A 21,613-nucleotide genomic window follows, 5' to 3' on the forward strand; every position below is an offset into this window, starting at 1 on the left:
GACAAAACACTTATATTAAAAAAGTAGAAAATTACATAACGGACACAAGTCAAAGCATTGATACAATGTTTGGAGACAAGTGAAGAGAATGAGCATTTCCCTAACTCGTCTCTGTGAGGCATATGTTAAAAAACAGTCAAACTAAAGTAAAAACAAACAAAATGAAACAACAAAAGAGCAATGCAGTAAAGCCCCAATTACACGCAATCAAAGACCTTCAAAAGTGAACATTATAGGGCTCTCCAAACCTGCTCTATATTGTATGTAGCAATTTGAAGAAGTCATTAAATGAGTTGCAGAATTAAAATGCACAGCATTACTAACACTATTCAGTCAGATCTTTATGGCAAAAACATGCAAAAACAACAGCCTGGGTTTTCACAAATACACTGTTCTAATGTCTGCTTCTTCTGTCTAATGAACATAACAGGTTCAAAACTTCAGAGAGAGAGTGCCTTTTTAAAGGCCATGAACTTCTGTTTAAAGGCCAAGATGTCCTCGCTGACTAAGCCGGATGTAATATGCTGAAACCACGTCAATAAACCTCACTGAACTACATGATGAACAGGTTACAGGAAACTGGCACAGGTATGCGAGTACGAGTTTGTGTGTGAATATTTACTTTTATAAGGTTTTGCAAATGCAAAGATACTTCTTTGGAAAGGAATCACAAAGCATTTATTATACTTATATGTTAAAGGGGCCATGGCATATTACTTGTGACAGGTTTTTGTTGTGTTTTTTTTAATAGGATAAAACCTATTTTTTGTTATTGTAAGTTTGCATTTATTATTATTATCATTAAAAATATGAAGAAACAATAGTGTTTGTGTGTGATCTATATTTTATTGAAAATTGTCGAAAAGGAAGTGACGTCAATTTATTTAACGTGTATGTTTGAAATGATCTCCTACCGGAGTATAATTCACCTAACAGACTATTACGAGCCGAAAACATGGACTTGTACACAGTCGTGATGCTAGTGAACATTACATCAATCTGTATGAAGACACTGCGCACAGAAAAAGGCTTTGACGCCAGAAATGGCCTAGTTCAGGGTTAACGGCTCTGCTGTAAATAGGCTTATACTCACCCAACCGGTGGAAAAAAGGTACTACAGGCTGGCTGGGCCGGCAATATAATTAATGTACAGTATATATAACTATGTAATCTAGACATAAAAAAAAAAATCACATATTGCATGACAGCTAAGGACATGTTTCTTAACACTCAAATTTAGATTTGAGATATTTCAGACATATTTAAAAGTTGAAAATTCACAATAATTCTACATAACTCACAGGCATAGATATAAAAACAAGTACAATGGTTTACTTAAACTAAAGATCAAATAAAATGGATGGAGACACCAGGATTGGGGTCAATTATAATTTAATTGCGTAATTAATAATTAACTACAATTATGACGGAATTATATTTGTAATTGTATTTGAAAAAATCTGTTGCTGTTGTAATCATGATTGAGTTATACTTTAGTTCAGATAATTGACTTTTTAATTGTAATTGTGACGAAAATTCCATTAAAAAAAAAAAAAAAAAAAAAATGTTCAGTGCTGAAAATCCAGTATAAGGCATGAAAAATAACAAAAATGTAAAAAAAAAATAAAGAGAATCAAAACCTATTTTCGAGGTGAGGTAAGGCATAAAAATGGAAACATTTTGGATTTTTTTTTTCTGAGATAAGGCTATAATGAGATCCTAAAAACTAGTTCAAATATGATGAGGCATGAAAAATAACAAAAATGTGAAAAACACCTAAATTTGTAATTTCTTCTTTGCGATAAGGCTATCGTAATTAATTGTAATTGAAATTTTGTAGTTTATTGACTTTCAGGGGAAAAATTGTAATTTTAATTGGAAAAAATGCTGGTCAACGTAATCATAATTGAGTTGTAATTGAACATGCATAACTGAAGATGTAATTGTAATTGAAGAATGTAACTGACCCCAACCCTTGTAGACACCTAGGTCTACAAACCCTCAGTAAAACACTACCTGCTCATGCAGACCAGAGGCTAATTGGCAGCCTGGTGTGTGATGCCCAGCTGAGGCTGCAGAGTGAGGAGTGTCTTTCCCACTGTCAGAGGGAAGCAGGAATCAATAAGAACGATACAAATGCTTCTGTCACCCATTAAACTTACTCATTGCATCAGCCAACTGTCACTAAGGTTAGCAGATACAGGACTACGTGGTGGATTTAAGTCTGCCATGGCTTTACAGTAAACAATATGTTCTCTAGAGAGAGGCAGCTCAATGCACACAGATCAGAGATTAGGAACGAAGACTGACATATGTACATGCATACAGTGCATGGCATCTTTTATTTGTTTATCATAGCTCACATTTCAGATAACACAGGCATATCAGGGAAATCTGTAAAACCGATAACTATTGTTGAGACATGTATTTAAAGAAATGTGATAACGACACTACATCAATTAATCCGAGTGTGTGTGCACATGTGTTAAGTCGTATATGTATTTGTATTTATTTGATGTTTATATAGATGTATTTGATGTGTGTGACATTTATGCACGCAATGGAGTACGGGTGCATGTGCAAGTGAATAAATGCATGCGTGTCATGTTTCTGTGTGAATGAGATTGTGTGTCTGTTGACGTGCTTATACTTGCTCATCTGTGTGTGTGTGTGTGTGTGTGTGTGTGTGTGCGTGTGTGCGTCCGTGTGATCTGTGCCGTCAGTGGGTTCTTGATGTTCTTGGCATTAATGCTGTATGTTTTTTTTAGCTGCATTTCCCACCTAAAATGATATAGGCAAACCAAACGCATAACTAATGCCTTTATATTTTATGAAACGCAGTTCTACATGATCATATTTGCATGATTCCTGCATGCGTCCCTATTAAAAAAATGTAAATATTAGTTTAGTTGTGAAATGCTTCTGCATTCAATTTGTTTTGTTGGTAATGAAGCACAAGCTGAAAAGTGCAGTTTTCTGAAAGCGTAGCATAGCAGAAATAAGTAAATACAGAAAAATCAGGAAAAACCCTCAGAGTGTAGCTTCGGCACACCCTGGCTTTGTTAGTAGGAAAACTGTCATCCACGTCACTAGAATCTAAAAATAGCACCGTGCATCTAAAGACAAGTGTTCCCTCTACAGAATTTAACACTGCAGAATGATCAGATAAGAAAGAATTGGTAACTAAATAATAATAATAATAATAATAAGTATTAAGAAGCACAAGTTTCCCCAACCCCTGGATTGTGGTTGCTTTTATTATTTTGGAAAACCCTTGAAAAGGAGGATCTGTTGATAACCAATAAAAACATAATGCAGGGAACAATGCAGTGGCATGACAACATTAATAATGAAAAGCATTTATCTTGCTTTCAGCACAACCAGCATTTTAAAGTCTACAGACACGTTCACGCAGAGAGCAGTTCCCTCTCAAACTCAAATCTTCACCCAGCCCTCACAGTCATCAGTCACACTGGACAGATGCACGCTCACACACACTCGCATATCACTTATTGACTCGCACTTTGATGGCACCGCAGCCACAACTGCTGCTTTGTCTGCACCATCCCACAAAGAAATCACTGAACAGAGAGCCGTTAGCGGTGAGTTGGGGAGGCAATAAAGCTGCAGAGGGGCTGAAGGGGATCAAAGCAGGTGCAATCCTGCCACCTCACCAAGATTTCCCTCTGGGCATATAGATGTGTGTATGACTGTGAGTATAATATCCACCTGCATCCTCACATGCACGCCACCTATAACGCTGTACAGGATGAGCAAGTGTGGGGGATCAATTTCAGAGTGTTAAGTTAGAATGCCTTGATCGATTGCGCAGTATCAGATCAGACCAAATTGTTAAAGGGATCCTCCATTATTTTTACAAATGTGACCTAAAACCTTTGAAATGTCCTAATTAGAAAATCTATGCCCAACAAAATGCATTATTTTGCACCATATTTGTTTTATCAACTTTTAAAAGCACTACTTTTATCCTGTGCGCTGCTATGTTGAAATGACATCATTGGTGACGTGATTAGCCCCTTTTAGTCCATCAACTTCTATGGGAGGTGAAGCATTCAGCTTTTTCAGTCAAAATGACAACTTGTGCTGCTTAGCGTTGCTCTAAAAATCAATAAAAGCAAAAAAAAGACTGAGATGATAAATTAAAACCATGACCCGAAAAAACTCCCACTCTGCCGTTTCGTAGACGCCATTAAGGAGAGAAGAAGAGCTCTGTGTGCATGTAAATAAAGGCAACCAGGATTCACTGCTGCTCATTAGAATCAGCAGTGAATCCTGGATCCTGGTTACCTTTATTTACATGCACACGGTGCTCCTCTTTCTCTTATTAATTGCGTCTATGAAACAGCAGAGTGGGAACTGTCATGGAGGATCTCTTTAATAGTGTTAAAAAGATCAGTGATATATATATATATGAGTGCAATCCTCTTAATAATTAATTAACAAAAGCCGCTTTAAACTGAGATCTGTATGACATGCTATGTAGAAGTTGGCCGATAACATTCGGTAGTATAGCATTATCAAAGAAGCTTGGTGAGAGTTTATCAGAAACAACACATTTTCAAATTTAATGAACTTACAGGGAACAAGTAACATCATATTTCAAAGTAAATCAAAAACTAAATTAAACTAATCCAATGTGAAAGTGCAGTAATCAGTGACAAAAAACTAATAAGAAAATTATTTTTTAAGTCAGATATTGAAAGTTTGATTATTGTTCCGCTCCATGTGAAATGAATGCTGACGTAAATCATTATTTTTGCACTTTAGTTCCACGTTACATTTTGTTCCCAGTCGCATATCTAATACAGTCTAAAAAAAATTTTCTCTGCTACAATTTTAGCCTTCTCATTATTACTTTCTTTGTGTATAGGCATTTTGTTTAGTGTTAATGATATTTATTGTCAAGGAAAAAAGGCATTAAAGGAGATTCGCATGAAATTGAAAACTTCCTCCTGTTGTCACGAATGAAAATGATCAAACCTGATACCATATTAATAGTACACGTGCAGGGGAAGTACGCCCTTTGTCTGACTGCAACTTTTTGATTAAAAAACTGTTTAAAAACAACGACAGAGCATAATGATAGAATGAAGAAGTGATAACACGCATTTTAAAGAATTTAATTTTGTAAAAACAGAAACAGCATTTAGTGCCTCCTGAATAGATTCATTTCTTCAGTTTTTATCATTTCAGGTCATCTCCTGTCTGATGTGGGACCAAGACTGGCCTTTGTATTTTCACTTCATTATTTTTGTTTCATTTCGTGTATTTTGTTGTTGTTTGGTTGTTTCTTATGTTGTTTTGTACGTTTTTCTGTTATTTTTGTGTATTTTGTTATGCTCTTGAGTATTTTTCTCTTATTTTGTGTGTTTTAGTTGTTGTTTTGGGAGTTGCTGGTAATGTTTAGTGTGGTTTGTTTTTGGTAACTATTTTCATTGAATTTTCTTTTTGTTGCATATATTAACAGAACACATGAGGTTCAGAACAATCACAGAGCACCATTTGGGTGCAGGAATGAATTAAAATGAATAAATTATGTACAGGCGCAAGAGATGGAGACATGCATTGGGATACAGTATAGACATTAGTAGTAGTTAGGTTTATGTCTATATCCTATTTGTCCCAGTAGTCCTCTCCTTAGATAATACCAGATTTCAAACAACCATTTTATATTTTGCCCCATTTGGCAGTGCTTCCTGCAGCAGAAAAATAAATCATGATCAAATGAAATAAATGTAGCCTAACAGTGACTTTGAGGGGAAAGGCTGAAAAGAAAGGATGAAAAGGGGAATAAAAGCAGGTCTCAAAATAACCAACACAACCTTTAATATAACAATAGCTTTACTATCTGCGGTGCTCTTGCTTTTCCTGGTAAGCTGTCAATATTGCATTGAACAAAGGAATAAAAAAGAAGCTATTATCTGCATAACAATTCAGTCCCCCTGACTAGTACACGAGCTCGGCCGTGACAGACGAATAACAGGAGAAAGAAGTGGCAAGATAAAGCCTGGTGCTGCTGTGAGAGGAAGTGAGTGGGAGAATCTCTTTACCTGCCAGACAGAAGGATAAAAAGGGACCTTGAAAAGAATAAAGCATTTATTTGACTCTTTTAATGCTTTGATATTACTGTTTCTATCTCTAATTGTGTGTGTGAGCGAGAAACAGTAAAAACATCAGAATGATCCCTTTTACTTATATAATCTGTAAGCTGATATAATATGGAGTGAATTAATATAAATTGGTGTTTCTATGAGAGTTGTATACAGTAATTATTCTGAATATATTGGCTCTGTGATGTTCTGAATTTGACTAAAAAAATTAACTCCGTAGTTTGCATCCTGTAAGATTGGAAGGGCTGTAATAATGACTCATTATTAATACTATTGCATTTTTAAATGAAAATACATTTTTATATATTGTGTGTGATTGTTTTATTGAGGTATTCTAGTTTTCTACCAGTGAAAACATGTAGTTTAGGACGTTTTAGTGTGAATCTGCTAATTGTTTTTCTGTGATTGACTGGTAACGTGCATTAAACCCCTCACCCTCTGCAGGCGGCTTTCGTTTCCCACAAATCGTACTCGAATTTACAGATAAATGTCACTGCCATACAAACTATATTAAAACATGAAATGCACAAAAAATTTAAGGAATCAACACATTCCTTATCCCTTTGACTGTCTAAACAAGTACGAGTACATTCACTCATCGGACACACCCTACACCAGCACAATTCCACTGGCTAACCCTGTCTCAAGACACTGGTGATTGAGTGATTGAAAATGAAAAAAACAAAAAAATGCCATGTAATTTATCCGTGTGTGGAAAAAAGTAAAATCAAATTGAAGTCATAGTCAAGGAACCAACATTGGCATAAATCAGGGTTGGGGCCAATTACATTTTTCAGTTAAAATGAAGTTTTCATTCATCCATGTTCAATTACAATTACATTTACCAGCATTTTTCCCACTTACATTTGAATTAAAATTATTTTTATCCTTAGAAAGGTAATCACAATTAATCACAATTACTGAGCCTCAAATAAATAACCAGATAAAAGTAAACCTTGCTCTCGTGTTAGCATCTCTTATGATAAGGGGTTGTAAATCAGCTTTAAAATACACTAAAAACAAAAGTCTATCATCTAATTTCTTTCCTATCTATTGGTTACCTTGTTAGGGTTGCTAATAAATAAAAATATAGGTTTTCATATGTTTTTAAATGGGAAAATGTGGGAAAGCTTGATATGAAACACATTTTAATAATTGTTAACTACATATTTGTAGAACTGTACATAAAACTGTAACATGGTTCCCCAGTTTTGCTATAAATTATCATTGATGATTTTTATAGAATTATCATGACAATTACAATTACAAAGTTAATTATCTTAACTCAATTACAATTTCATTACGACAGCAACATATTTTTAAAACTAATTAATTAATTAAATTAAACTAATTAAAGCTGCAAGCAGCAATGAACGGGCCCTCGCAACCAAAGTGTTGAGACGTAGCTGACCATTTTTAAGAGTTATATTACAAACTTTCCTGTAAAGTTTGGTGCAAATATAGTGCCTATGATTTCCTTTTACCAATAGGTGGCACTATGACTATGAATGACGGTTGGGTTAAACTTTAACTAATTATTTTGGCATATGAATGAAAGCTGCCAAAATTAATTAGCATCTACTTAGCTCTAGAAACTCTTAATAACTTCCATAAGTGTAGCACATCATCCAAGTAAACAGGGTGCTAAGAGGAATATTTCAATCCATAAAGATTCAACTTTTATGTCAAGATTGTTTTATAACACAACCAAATAAACATGTAGGTTTAAAATAAAAAATATGAATGTGTGAAGTACTTTAACAGTGCGGTGTTGGATGCAAGACGAATCTCTCTATAAAAGCAAGGAATCTCTGTCTGTCTGTGATGATGTCGTCATCACTGTAGAGAGTGATGATGTCAGAATTTTGCAGAAGTTCCACAGTGATGATGTCAACAGTGCCAGCTGGGAGCAAATACAATTTTTCAAGGGGGCGCCATTGAGACATTTCGCCATTCACATGTCAATTTCTCCCAAAATATAACATTTTTCGCCAGTCCTTAATATGCATTCAAATTTTCATGAACTTTTGAACGTGTTTAGGCCCTCAAAAATACAATCATGTTTTTGTAAGAATAATAATAATAAAGAGGCACCATTGTGCTCGGGCCCTAATCACGCCAAAATTGTAATTAATTATCAGTTACGTGATTACAATTATAATTAACCCCAACCCTGGTGTAAAATGTCAGTATGTTTTTGAATTTCCAAAACAATTAGAAAATTCCACTCCCCGGAGCCAAATTTGAAGTGGTTTCTAAAGAAGCGACTGTTAATTTTTTTATTAAATATTACACATTAAAAAACTCTCCTACAGCTACCTTTTTAATCAGACAGCTGACCTCTACGTGGTTCTGAGTTCCTGTCTAGTCTAAGGACATTGAGAATATGAACACTAGTGGAAGAAAGTTTCATACTTTCAAAGGTCAAGATAGAGAATACATTACTTTCTGTAGCATCAACCATCAGTCACGTATTAAACTAGATCCACTTCATTATATGATACTGAATCAGCGTGTTGCAATCGAAAGTGGAAAAATCCTTCACCCCATTGACCCTAAAGTCACAACAGTTTTTCAAAGTCAGACATTTTTACATATCTCATGCTAATTTTCATAAAGTTACTTTGCTTTAATAACTCTAAACCAGGGGACAAAACCAAGTTTTAAGTGTTTAATTTAAAAAAAGCTGCTTTAGCTAAATTTGTCTATTGTCTTAAACAGAGGGTGTCCAGAGGTAGAGCTTTATTCATCACAAGTAACAGACAAAAAAACAACAACACACCATTAGTCATACAGATCTATACAACTGACATCATCAATGCTGTGCCCATATAGGTTTTTATACTGATTCTGACAGGGCTCACAACATTATTCTTGTTTATTGTTTTGTTTTTTTTTCCTCTTTGGAGATACTAAAGAACAAATGAGCTTGAACATTTCTACAAGGCAATGTTTTTGTAGATGTGCCTAAAGCTTTTTTGTGGGCCCATAGAAAAGAAAATCACAATGGTCGATTCACCCAGATAATACAAGGATAGTCACTGGTGCGTAGAAATAAACATATTAAATCCTAATTGTTGTGGTATCTGCAAGGCAAACTTAAGTGAGCCTCAACACAATATGGAGGCAAATTAGGAAGGAAAAATATTTCATGATCCTCAAAGCTAGATTCACATAAGCCGATTACTTGGTGGACTCGGCTTCTCAGCATGTTTCTGCTCAAAGGAACAATTGTGGTTTTGTTAGAGCCAACTACCAAAATTACGTGATTGTTTGCATTGGTTCTCCAGGTCTTCACTTGGTGTTTTTGAAAAGATAAAACAGGACTGGCCCAAATCCCTTAATACGGTACGACAGCTAGAGTCTTATCCTCTCACGCCTCTCTTCAATAGAATTTAATGCTCATAATTGTGTCATCCCTGCTTTCATTTTGATTGAGATGAAAGAAAGACATAACACACAAAAATCCAAAATGTCAAACATATAAAGCATATAACAAATGTCCCGTCCTTCAATAAAAAAAATCAAATATTCTGTAAATAATAATTATCTTCATCTCCTTTTTTTTTTTACAATTGCACATATACATATGAGCGCACCACAGTGGGATATAAATGTGTGCCTTTTGTTAGTTCTCAGTCAACCGCTACAACTAAAGCAACCATGTTATGAATGAATCTGAATTTCCAGATGATGTGAAATTCTGTGCCAAGTGTGTATAAATGGCTTTATCATCCTGACTTACAGGTAAATCCATCTAACTAATCCATAGATGGAGATGGAGGTGTGTTCACACCAGCGAATCCTAGCTTGTTTTAACCGCTCTCGAATTAATTTCACAGGAAATCTTTGTTTGGTTTAAAAAAGCAGACTCTTCGGTGTCTTGGTGCGGGTCGCAATGACATCACGGCTCTGATGTAAAGCTGAGTGACAGACGTAGAAAAGTTAAGAAAAATTTAAAGGAATTACCAGGTTTAAAGTGTAAGTCCCCCCTGAAACCACTTTTTCTGCTGAATACATATGATTAAGTATGAATTAATGTAGTATATTAATCCTAGTCCCACTCTTCACACTTGAATAAAATGTCAGAGTGAATGCCCTCTATGGGTTGAACACTGGCTATTGCAGAAGAATTTTGCTATAAGCCTTTCACACTCTGGAACTTCGCATGCGCGACCTGAGGGGGTCATAGGTTAAGAGGGATAAAAACGTAAACAAGCTCAATCACTGTTGATATTTCCAACCTAATGGTGTTTGTCATTTTCTTCCAGACATCTTTAGTGTTTTAATAGTAGGGATGTAACGATTAATCGTAAGGCAGTTAAAAATCGATTCATAGGTGTCACGGTTCATATCGATACTGTGAAAATTGAATCGCAGTACTTTTTTTTAAACAGCATATATTTATCCTTCTCTTGTCCAAAAGTGTTGGCGGAGGGCGGAATCTGCTACTACTTTGTTTCTGGCCGCCTTCTACTCTTAAACATGTTCATAAATGATTCCTTACCCCTTTAGCACCGAAAGAATATCTGTAATATTACGTGAATATCTGTAAAAGTCACGTTTTTCTATTAGCTCTGTCTGCTAGCGCATAGCATCTCTTCTTCACTGCAAGAATTTCTGCATGCCAACCGACCACTGGGTTACCAGCGCCCTCTGCTGGTCTAAACAAATATTTGTGACAAATATCTGATCTACAATGCAATGACTGTTTTTTTTTTTTTTTTTTAAGTCCGATTGTTAAGGCACAAAATACATTTTCAGTTGCACTTTTAAAAAGAAAAAGAACTATAATGCAGTTTTGCATTGTTTACTATAGAACCGGAATTTAAATTAATAGGCTTCTTCTTCATTTGTATTATCCCTTTAGTTATTTCATTCAAGATTTATTTTTAGTTAAATTGCATTGTTTTGAATTGTTTATCAAGGGATTCTTTTGACAATGAAAAATAAAAGAAAAATAGTACAGTATTTTCCCAAAAAAAGGGAATATTTTTCAGTTATCATTTGTCTACAGTCCCATTTTGTAAAATAAATCGTGAGAGAATCGTATCGTGAACCCAGTATTGTGAATCGAATCGTATCGGGAGTTGAGTGAATCGTTACATTCCTATTTAATAGTGTTTATATTATTAATATTATTCGGACTCAAGGAAGTGACCAGGGTTTTCCGCTGGTCGCTCGTATCAGCCATTTTCGGCTGATACGAGCACTTTTAAAAAACGATGGAAACAGCTCAGCAGCAGTATGGAATCAAGGCAAGGGCAATCCCCTCGCTTCCACACAGGTTGACAAAAACACAGATTACCTGGGTCTCCAGCGGGCGTAATTTGGACTCTACCCGGGAATGATGCACATACCAAGCACTTTTGTTAAACCGATGGGAGAAACAGCATCAAAGCAACCGACCTTCTCTGCTTCCTACTCCTGTATTTTCTCTATTTACCTTTATTGTTGGTAATTTTTGTCAAGTGTTTTTGAGTTTTTGAAAAGTGCTTATAAATAAAATGTATTGTTATTATTGATGGTAAAGCGAAATTTCCAAGTGTGAAAAAGACAGTGTGAGCTCTCACTTTGAAAAGGTAAATTTATGAGGTCCACCATTCACTAACCAGATCCATGAATATTTTTATTAAGCTATTATTTTACAAATTACAATTTACAAAGTGCTGTTTAGCCAATTGATAACTGTTGAATAGCCAGGAAAAACCTGATTTTTTAGCTTTTGTGCAGCATTAGCTTTAACAGCTAACTCGGCATTTCTACCTTGGAGACCGATACCATGTTTCCGCAAATTATTTTCAAAGAATCAGTGCACCAACGGAAAAAAAATCATCAAAATCTCTGTCAGACTCGCTGTTTATACCTTCAGCTGTGGCGAGTTCATCCCTTTTGACCTTTGACCTCATGCGTGAGAACTGAACCAGAGCAAGAGTGTGAAAAGGCGTATTGGCTGAGATTAGATCAGTGACGTCTTTTGAGATCAGTGACGTCACTAACCGTCATTGTTGGGCCTACCCCTCCAATAAAAGATGGGAGGAGGGACTAGGTCTCGTCCACTCACATCCCTCAGTGAGCATTGATTGACAGCTCCATGCGAAACTGTGCCGCGCTGTGGAGGTGGGGCTGCTGTGACTGGGCATGTCTTAACTACTCTAGGAGCAAACGCCCATAAAAAATTATTTTTTAAATTTCCTTTGACATGTTTAGCAGGCCTAAGACGCCTGTGGCTTTACCAGTTTAGGGAACGTGCCAATGTACATAAAGTTCTGGGACTTGTCGAGAAGCGAGTCACGGAGTCAATGACTCGATAAATCTATGCATTAAGTATTTGAAAGAGATATAAGTAGGAAAGACAAAATTAGTTTAAATTCAGGCTCTTTATTTATTTATTATTTGTGTTAGTGAGGCTGATGGAGTGCTTTGGGAGGGGGTGGGGTGGAGAGGGAGTGTAGCCGCAACCCCAGCACCTCTAGTTCCTACGTCTATGCCACTCATACGTGATTAGCCCACTGCCATGACTCAACACTGGCTTTCACGGCTGAACATCAGACTGGCCGGGTCTGCTTGTTCACACTTTTGCTGTGAATAATCACATCAACACTGTACGATTTTAGTCAGAGCATCAAAAACATGCGCACTGTAACTGAAGGGGTTTTCCTGTTAGTATGGAACGATTCCCAAAGAACATCATGAACACAAACCAAGCCAGATCAAGGTGTTACATTTATCAGCTGTCCCCGGGCTATATCCTGACGTAAAAGCACCGTAAGTGTGATTCTTTTGGTTCATATAATGTTTAAAAGGAAAAATTGGAATTTGTATAACAAAGGAAAATAATTTACTGTTTTTAAAACAAGTGGCTTTGTAATGACTCAACTAATTTAAGAGGTAAAGAGAGAAAATATCCTATAGTTGCTAAGAGAGTTAAAATAACAAAAACATTAATCATGAACAACCCACATCACCAAAAAAAACCACTGAAACAGAAGTTACGACAACATAAAACAGATTTTTGTTTGCAAAGGGATTATTCCAGTAAAATACATTTATCCACTTGTACAGACAGTTGTAAGATTGTTTTCAGTTGCTTTTTCTGTTAGCAGTGGGAGGGGACATCTCCTGTTCAAGACTATAAGATCCGCACTATCACTGCGAGCACAGTGCACTAATCAGCAAATAAATCCATTAGCATTAGGTGTAAAAAAGGAGAATCAATTCTAGGCTGAAACTTTAGTCAGAGTTTTAATGAACTATTGATGTTAATGTCATTCTAACTACTTACAGTATGTCAATGCTCAAGGTTTGACTTTAGTGCAAAATGAAGACCATAAACATATTTAAAGACAGAAATCTCCCCGTTTACCAACTGGACCACAGTGTGTCACCCAAATGTCACCGTCCATTTAAAGACCATCATAGAACAAATCTATTCAATTAATCATACATACAGTATGAACACATTTTCCAGCACATTCCCATACCATCCTCTTAAACAAGCCTCTGAAAACCACACTCCATTATTCATAAGTCCTGCTGTAGCTGGTATGCATAGAGCACTCTCCACTCCCCAAGTCAAACTGTGGTAGTGTGGTATCAGCCCATCTACAGCAAAAAGACTTCTACTAAACAGCCTGTCACATCATTCAAGCCAATGGATAGAAGGAACTCTTTGGCCTTGTGGAGGAGAATGTCAGAGGGTAAAAATTGGAGTTTGTGTGACACAAATTGGCTTGAAGCACAGAGCTGCGTGCATACCAAAATGCACACTCAAATGAATAATTATGCAAAGACACCACATTAAAAGATAGGAAAACTATTGAGTTTTACCACCAGGGGATGAAAGAGATGTGCTTTAAAGGTTCCATTATATGGAAAAAAAAACAAAAACAAACCTTTTTTTCAGGTCTCTACATCTATAAATTGGTCCTCCCTGAGCCAGCCAACTCCCAGAATGAGGAAAACAAGTGCTTCCTTCACGGTCACAGCCCACCCACTGGTAAAACGGCGCTCCTACAGGCTGTTCAGATTCAGCTCCTGTCGTTACGTAACCAAAGGAGTCATTTTCATAGGCCGACCTCCTCTGAGCGGTGAAAGGAGACATCCGCAAAGGGGCATTCATCCCAGAGGCGAAGTTTGGTGTGTCCAATGGTGAGATAGCAGTAGTGTTTCGCAATGTCGTCACTCAGAGATAAACACGCAAATTGCTCTGTTATTGGTTGTACAAATCAACATACTGTAAATGCCAGTACTCTGTCCCAGCTACAGAAGTAGGCGTCGAAAGATGGAGCAAACTAGCATTTAAAGGGACAGGCACAGAAACAGCCTGTTCTCAGGGCTCAGCAGAGCTCATTTGAGCAACTTTCAGAGAGCTAAAATTTAGGACCACGGATGGATTTGGGGAAATGCATATCAAATACAGTGCTGTTGTGTGAATTTGATGAAAAACAGTATAATATGGGACCTTTAAGACAATTTAGTCTGCATTGGTGTACGAGATGGGGTTTGACCAACCAACTAACTGGGGGTTTCCACTGGATACGTCTCTGCTGCGCCACGGTACTGATCCGGTTTTGCCCCGCCGTCCGGTTGAACGACTGTGACGTCACGAGACAGAGGAGTTCTCACAATATTTATATAATCACGCGAGAACACAGTTAATGATATGTGTTATAAAGGCAACAATAAACAGATAAACAGGTCAGTGTTCTTAACGTAGTACAAGAAGGTTGGACTCTCTGGATTTGTCATAGCCACATTTTTTAGCATCAGCCAACAGAGAAGAGATAAAACTGCACCAGTAAAACATGAACTAAATCAAAGTTGTTGCAGTTTACAGTGCAGTTACAGTATGAGAAGAAACAAATTAGTGAATGTGATTTTGTTTTTACACATTATGACATTTTGGTGATGTAGTTACTTGAAATATAATCTGAACTGTTTTATTTTGAAAAGTAAACGAATATTTTATTGCGGAGTACGTGCTTAATTTCCTGTTCAGCTTAATTTGCTCTGTGCTGATTGATGCATCGTGCTCCGGTGTCCACCAGAAATAGAAGCCCTGCGTATATCTGGCGGAGGGCACCGGACTGTTGCAGCTGGGATGGAGCAGACATGCAGCGCGGCGGATCCGGTGGAAATTAACACATAGACTAAAGTGGAAACCTATCAGCTCCGATGGCACTGCAGAGACGTAATGCAGCAGAGCCGCATCCAGTGGAAATTGGGAGTGAGGTTGGACAATTATAATTTAAAAACAGCTAAAGATGCTTCCAGACTAACACCCCAAAACCTTCAGCCTAAATGAACTTGTTTAAACCTGATTAGTTGCTAGTTTCTTTTATTTCTCAGAGAACCAACAAACCCTGCCTGCTCTACAAGCCAGGAACAGGGAAGATATATGAGAGTAATAACACCATAGGCAAGTTAAAGATCAGAGAAGATTGCTGCCAGTCCACAATGAGAAACGGGCAGTGAAAGCAGAATATAATGCTACATTAAACAAAGAAGGAAAAAACAGTGCAGATAACCAGCCTGTTTCTATGGAAAAACACTGCAATGGAAAGTGTCGGCAAACACATAAAACATTTGTGTTACATGTCCATTTGGTCTCAGTGGTCGATGGAATAAGAGGCGGAATGGCAGAAGGTTCCCTCTAGTGGCTCTTGTAATTACTACATAAATGTAGAGAAAGTGACAGAATTTAATTTGTATGAAAGTAAACTGCTGTCTATCAGTGTGAGAGTGTCTGTGGAAGAACTGAAGCATTCAGAAAATCTGTAACCGTAAACATATTTGACCCATTTGAAAACAAATTTAAGTTATTTGTGCTGCTAAACCTATTAAACCACAATAATGTGGGCCTAAACTTTGGTTTAAATCTAAACCTATAACCCAACATGTTGTTTTGCACCCAACCTAATCAGATTTTAATCATATCAAACGATTGTGTTTAGTTTTGTGAGTGATTACAATGATACATGTTTAAAATAACCACACTTTGGATATAATTGAACTATTAGCTTTTTATAATGACAAACATGGTCAAAATAGGGTTTAAAATAGAAAAGCTAAATGTTGCCACACACAGTTTCTACATTAAGCTTGAGAATCAATGAGCGAGAAATCAATGAATGAATGATAGTAACTTGATCAGCTTGTGAAGAAAAAAAAAAATGGAGAAAACATAAGGTGACAAGTTAAGCCTAAACTAACAGATTTACTGTATATGCCTGTACTGTATGTGCTCACAATTTCACATAAAACCCATCCGTGCAGCAGGATTCCCCTTAAAGAATTCACGTATGTAAATGTCATGAATAAAAGTCAATGGCTGTTTGAGGCCTGTCCTAAGGAAATGAAGCCATCACATGGGCAGTAGGAACAAGAGGTGCCTTGATTTTCAACCACTTCATCAATTTTTCATTAATTCTAGTGCTGATTAAATGGCCTAAGTGAGAGCTTTTGAGGTGCAGAAGGTGTAAAAAAAAACCTATTCAGTGACAGAATACTCCGACTACAGTAGTGTAACACCTTTGAAAAGCTGTCAGATCATTTCAGCTCCAGTTTTCAATCTACTGTAAGGTCTGTAGACATCGATGGGTAAAAACATTTACAAAAATAAAAGTTGTTGATTGGTCTGGGGAATAGCATTGGTGTCGGTACCTTAATGTAAGCAGCGAGTTTGGGATAGACTCTGGAGGGTCCCAGCACGTAGGACAGAGGCGTGGTGCAGGGGAAGCTGGTGGTGACGGCGTGGCTCACTTGTGGCAGCGAAAACACCTTGAAGCCAAAGTTTTCGTAGAGTTTCTGCAGTTCTTCATCTGGTTTCTCATCACCCTCACAAAGGATGCTGCCCACGGCGTAGCGGCACTGCTCTGCTGGCCTCTGAGTGGACAAACAAAGAGACAAAAAAAGAAATGCATGTTCAGATTGTTGTAGGACATCGATTAAAAAAAATGTATCCATCTTTAAAATAAGGCTTCTACAATTCACTATATAAAACTAATATATACAGCATTGCACGACTCCTACATACAAGATATCTTGTTATCAATTACCTAAAAAGTAACAGGTCTTATTTACACCGAAAACACATAATTCCAGTAAGAGACATTACAATGTACAATGAAAGTATGAGGTAGTAGAGCCAGTCGCCCGATGATCATAAGGGTTATTCTAAAAAATATGCACTTGCTAAATGTATATTACCAAATGATTAAAGGTTAGCTCCAGGAGAATCAGAATCAGAATCAGAATCTTTTATTGACCAGGTACAGTTTAGAACAATACGAGGAATTTGACTAGGTAGTTGCAGTGAAAGGAGACACATCAACACACCGGAGCAGCCATTTGCGGCGCCCACATATTTAGGTGAAAAAGGGATCAATAACAGGAGGAGAGGAGGGGTGAGGGGAAAAAAAAACTGCCAGTTTGAAACTGATTTCCCTAAACAGAGAAAGCAGTGTGAAACCAGGAAAAAAAAACCGCCTCTGCAAACATAAATGTAAGCATGACACAGTCAAACAACTCGAGACAAGGCATGTAGGAAGGGTTGGGTGGGAGGTTGGCTGGGGGAGGGGGTCAGGTGGGAAGAACAACAGGAGTCCAGCCGTTTGGGGACATGGGCGTGCTGCCAGTCGGCGCTGCAACCACGCCTCCATGCAGCTGCGGTTGGGAGGTGGGGAAAGATGGCCGACGAGGCATTTGAAGTTGAAGACCTGTAGCTGCGTTACTGACAAACAGATGACGTGTGGAAAAGTTCAGCATCAACAGTTCCAGGAGGAATGTAGGGAAGGAGCGGGGGGAGGGAGTGGGGGTAAGAGCCGCCGTCTGCAGAAACTTCCTGGTGATAAGAGTTGAGACAACCTTGGCTTTAGCCTTGGCTAGCTGGGGAGCTGAAAGGGAGATAAGCAATGTGATTTGATACAGGCTATGTTAATTTCCAATAGCCTTCTGTCCTAGCTGGCATCCAGCTGTATAACTGTAGTTTAAATATTGGTTTGTGTATAGTGAAGTGCTTCAAGTTTTTGATACAGTTCTACATCATGATGTTTATAAATTATGTTAAGGCAAACTCGGCTTATATCTTAACATCATCATTTCAGTTTACCTGAAAATGACCTCATAAGGACATTTTTCTGATAAGTGGAAATAGTCAACTGCATTGTCCAAAGTTTAGAAAGCCATATAGATGTTTTTTATGTATATTTTTTGGCTTTCATTTAATCTAATATACATGCTGTTGGGATGTGGAGGGAAAAAATAGCTGGAAAAAACCTATGCATATTGAGGGAGAACATGCAAACCTTTCAGGGTCCTTAATAAGCCTATTTTACACTTTGGAACTGCGCGACCTTGTTCACTCTGTTGATATTTTCAACCTAACAGCATTTGTAATTTTATTTCAAAGATCTTTAGTGTTTTATTATTGTTTATATTATTAATATTACACATATTCAGACTCGAGGAGGGACGAGGGCTTTCCGCTGAAGCCATTTTTGGCCGATCCGAGCACTTTTAAAAACGATGGGAGCAGCTCAGCAGCAGTATCGAAGCAAGGGCATTCCCCTCGCTTCCACACAGATGACACTTGGTGCATTAAAACACCCACTACCTGGGTCTCCAGCAGGCAGAATTCAGACACTCCCCGGGAATGATGAATATATCCGAGCACTTTTGTAAAACCAATGAGAGAAAGCGACAGACCTCCTCTGTTTCCACATTCCTTTTCACAAGCTTTTAACTTGTGATTGCTATGTCTTTTTAAATGTATTTACCTTTATTATTGTTAGTTTCTTTTTTTTTTTTTGATTTGTGTAATTGTTTCAACAACTGTAAAGTGTCTGAGTTTTTGAAAAGCACTTATAAATAAAATGTATCATTATTATTGATAGGACAAGTGAGATTTCCTGTTAGGATCTATGATAGTTTATGTGTAGCCCCTGTGGTTCTCTTTTAGTTTTTCTGTGAGTCTTTGTTAATTCTATTTTAGAGTGTGATCTCTGGCATTAACTCTTGTCTTTGTGTTCCAGGTATTCCCGCTCGTGTCTCCACCTCCTAGTGATGTCAGGGTGTTTGGGTTGTGACTGATTAGCTGCCTCATGTTTAGCATCCAGGTGTGGCCTGTTCCCAATCAGGCCTCCTTCACTATTTAGCTGAGTGCTTGGACACTGAATGATTGCTGGTTCATCGCCAAGGTTACCCTCCTCGTGTCCTGCAGCGTTTTGTCTCCTGCTTCCATTTTTCCTTGTATCTTCTTTGAATTTTTTTAATTTTTTGTTAGATTTAAAATAAAAATGGCCTGGAATCACCAATGTTCTGCCTGCTGCCTCTTATCTGTCTCTGCATTTGAGTCCACATCCACCCAACGTGACATTTCTGAGTGTGAAAAGGACAGTATAAGTTTTTACTTTGAAAAGGTAAATTTACGAGGTACACCATTCACAAAAGGGTCCATGATTATTTTTTATTAAGCTATTATTTTAATTAAATGTACATATTTAAAGGAAGTACACAACATTCACACTAAAAAGATCGATAAGTGAAACCGCACTGATCAGCTGATTGGTCACTGTTTAAAAAGTCAAGAAAAACCTGAATTTTCATCTCGTGTGCAGCATTTGCTTTAGCAGCTAACTCTGCATTTCTGCCTTAGAGACCGATACCACGTTTTCGCAAAAAATCTTTCAAGGAATCAATGATCTAACGATAAAAATAATCTAAATCTCGGTCAGCCAAGACAAGCGTATCCCTCTTGACCATTGAACTTAACAAGAGCAAGATTTCCAAGAGATGGGGATTCATTAAAGACAATCCTAATTATTAAGGTAACAAATTCCAAAGCATCAGCTGTCCTGTTCTTTTATTTCAATAAAAATTGAAGGACTTTTATATCAACAAAATTCAGCCATTTTCTTCTAAACACATTAAATAGGTCAAATGTATTCCTTAAAACATGCAAAAAAAAAAAGCCATTTAACCATTTAGAATTTAATTGTGGGGCTAGGCTTCACAAACTGTTTTTCAAATTTCTGTGTTCAGGATTTAATGGGCGGGTCAGAAATCATAGCTGCGTTACGTAATGGAGCCATCATTAGCATAAACCCGACTCTGCTGCTGAAGCACACCAAACTTCTGCGGCCTCCAGCAGGTGCAATTCGGCCCCTAGCAGAAAACAAACCACATATTTGGACTCAGGGTGGGGGGGGTCAATGAAATTAGCACTCTTTTGGCACCGCGATTAAGTTTTTTCCTTTTAGCGGACGCAGTTCTGACTCTACCCGGGAGGGATGCACATTTTCGAACTCGGGCGGAGAAAACCATTCCGCTGACACCTCGTTTCGTTTTTTGATCTTTCACACTGTTCTCTTCCATAGGGTCAGGGTTAATACACAGAGGCGGCGCCCTTCCCGCGCGTGGGTGTGGTTCCAGTGCCTCTAACTGACACACCCCCAGCATTGAAGAGCAGAGAGAAGTGCTTGTTTTTCCATGATTTAGAGAACTCATTTTAATACATAGCGATTTTTTTCTTCATTCAAATTTGGCTCAGTGGTCAATGTCACGTGTTTCTGTGCTGTGACAAACTCATAACACAAATGTATTTCTGCTTTCCACAGACTTTAAGGGCTGACGGTGCTCCTGCTTCAAAACTTTTCTGATGACATTATTAAACTTTTTGTCCCTATGTGACAACATGCAGATGTGAAAGACTGCAGAAACACCTCAGTGAGCATGTTGTCAATCTGCAAAAGATCTGACGGAAGATCTCCCACGCACAGGCTTTGTCTGACAATCACAGATGGAGAGTAGGAGATTCAACTGAATAACTGTGCCACATTTGGACTATTTTTGTTGTTTAAACTTCTCACTCACCATTTAGGATTATATTATGTGCTGCAGGTTATAGTTCAGTTACAGTGTTGGAGGTAGAGAGCTGGCACCAAGAGGCCCCAGATAGGAGCGAGCTTCCTTATCACATTTGAAAGCCTCAACGTCCCATAACACTTCTTACATTCAGGGCTGTTTGTGTGTCTGTGCTGTGTTGCTACTAAATTGCGAAATCCCTGCTGTATTCATTTACATATGCCGCACCCACATTTTGTTTGAATATAGCTGCCTATTAAACTTGCAGTAAGTAGGATCAACTGGTCACTGCAGTTGCACTAGTAATATTGGTTAGTAAATAGTTAGAGTGTAACTAAACCCCTGCTTTCTCCTGACCTGCCACTAGGTGGTGTTACGGTGAAATTTACGGTTACCTCGTCTTTGACTTGAAAACACACTCTGTGGTGATAAATGATGAAGACCAGACAGGAGAGATGATGAAGTAATAAAAAATGATTTAATCTAAACTAAATAAAAAGGTACAAAGCGGGATAGACAAAGAAGTGGTCTCCTCTGGCCAGAGGAGAGACGCGAAGAAGAAGGGACCAAAAGTTCCTTTCACACACATTTATACCCCACTGTCCCACCTCCCCCCT

The 21,613-nt window shown here is 37.7% G+C and overlaps 1 protein-coding gene across 1 annotated transcript in view; it reads right to left on the reverse strand.

Moving 5' to 3' along the window:
- tex264a (testis expressed 264, ER-phagy receptor a) overlaps window positions 1–21,613 on the reverse strand; it is a 90,217-nt gene that overhangs the window by 48,302 nt on the left and 20,302 nt on the right. The window contains exon 2 of the mRNA XM_028446857.1: window positions 16,797–17,018. Within this exon, the coding sequence (XP_028302658.1) occupies window positions 16,797–17,018 (222 nt within the window). The remainder of the gene's footprint in view (window positions 1–16,796; window positions 17,019–21,613) is intronic.

The sequence above is a fragment of the Gouania willdenowi genome, chromosome 5 (assembly GCF_900634775.1).
Source record: "Gouania willdenowi chromosome 5, fGouWil2.1, whole genome shotgun sequence".
Classification (NCBI taxonomy): Eukaryota; Metazoa; Chordata; class Actinopteri; order Blenniiformes; family Gobiesocidae; genus Gouania; species Gouania willdenowi.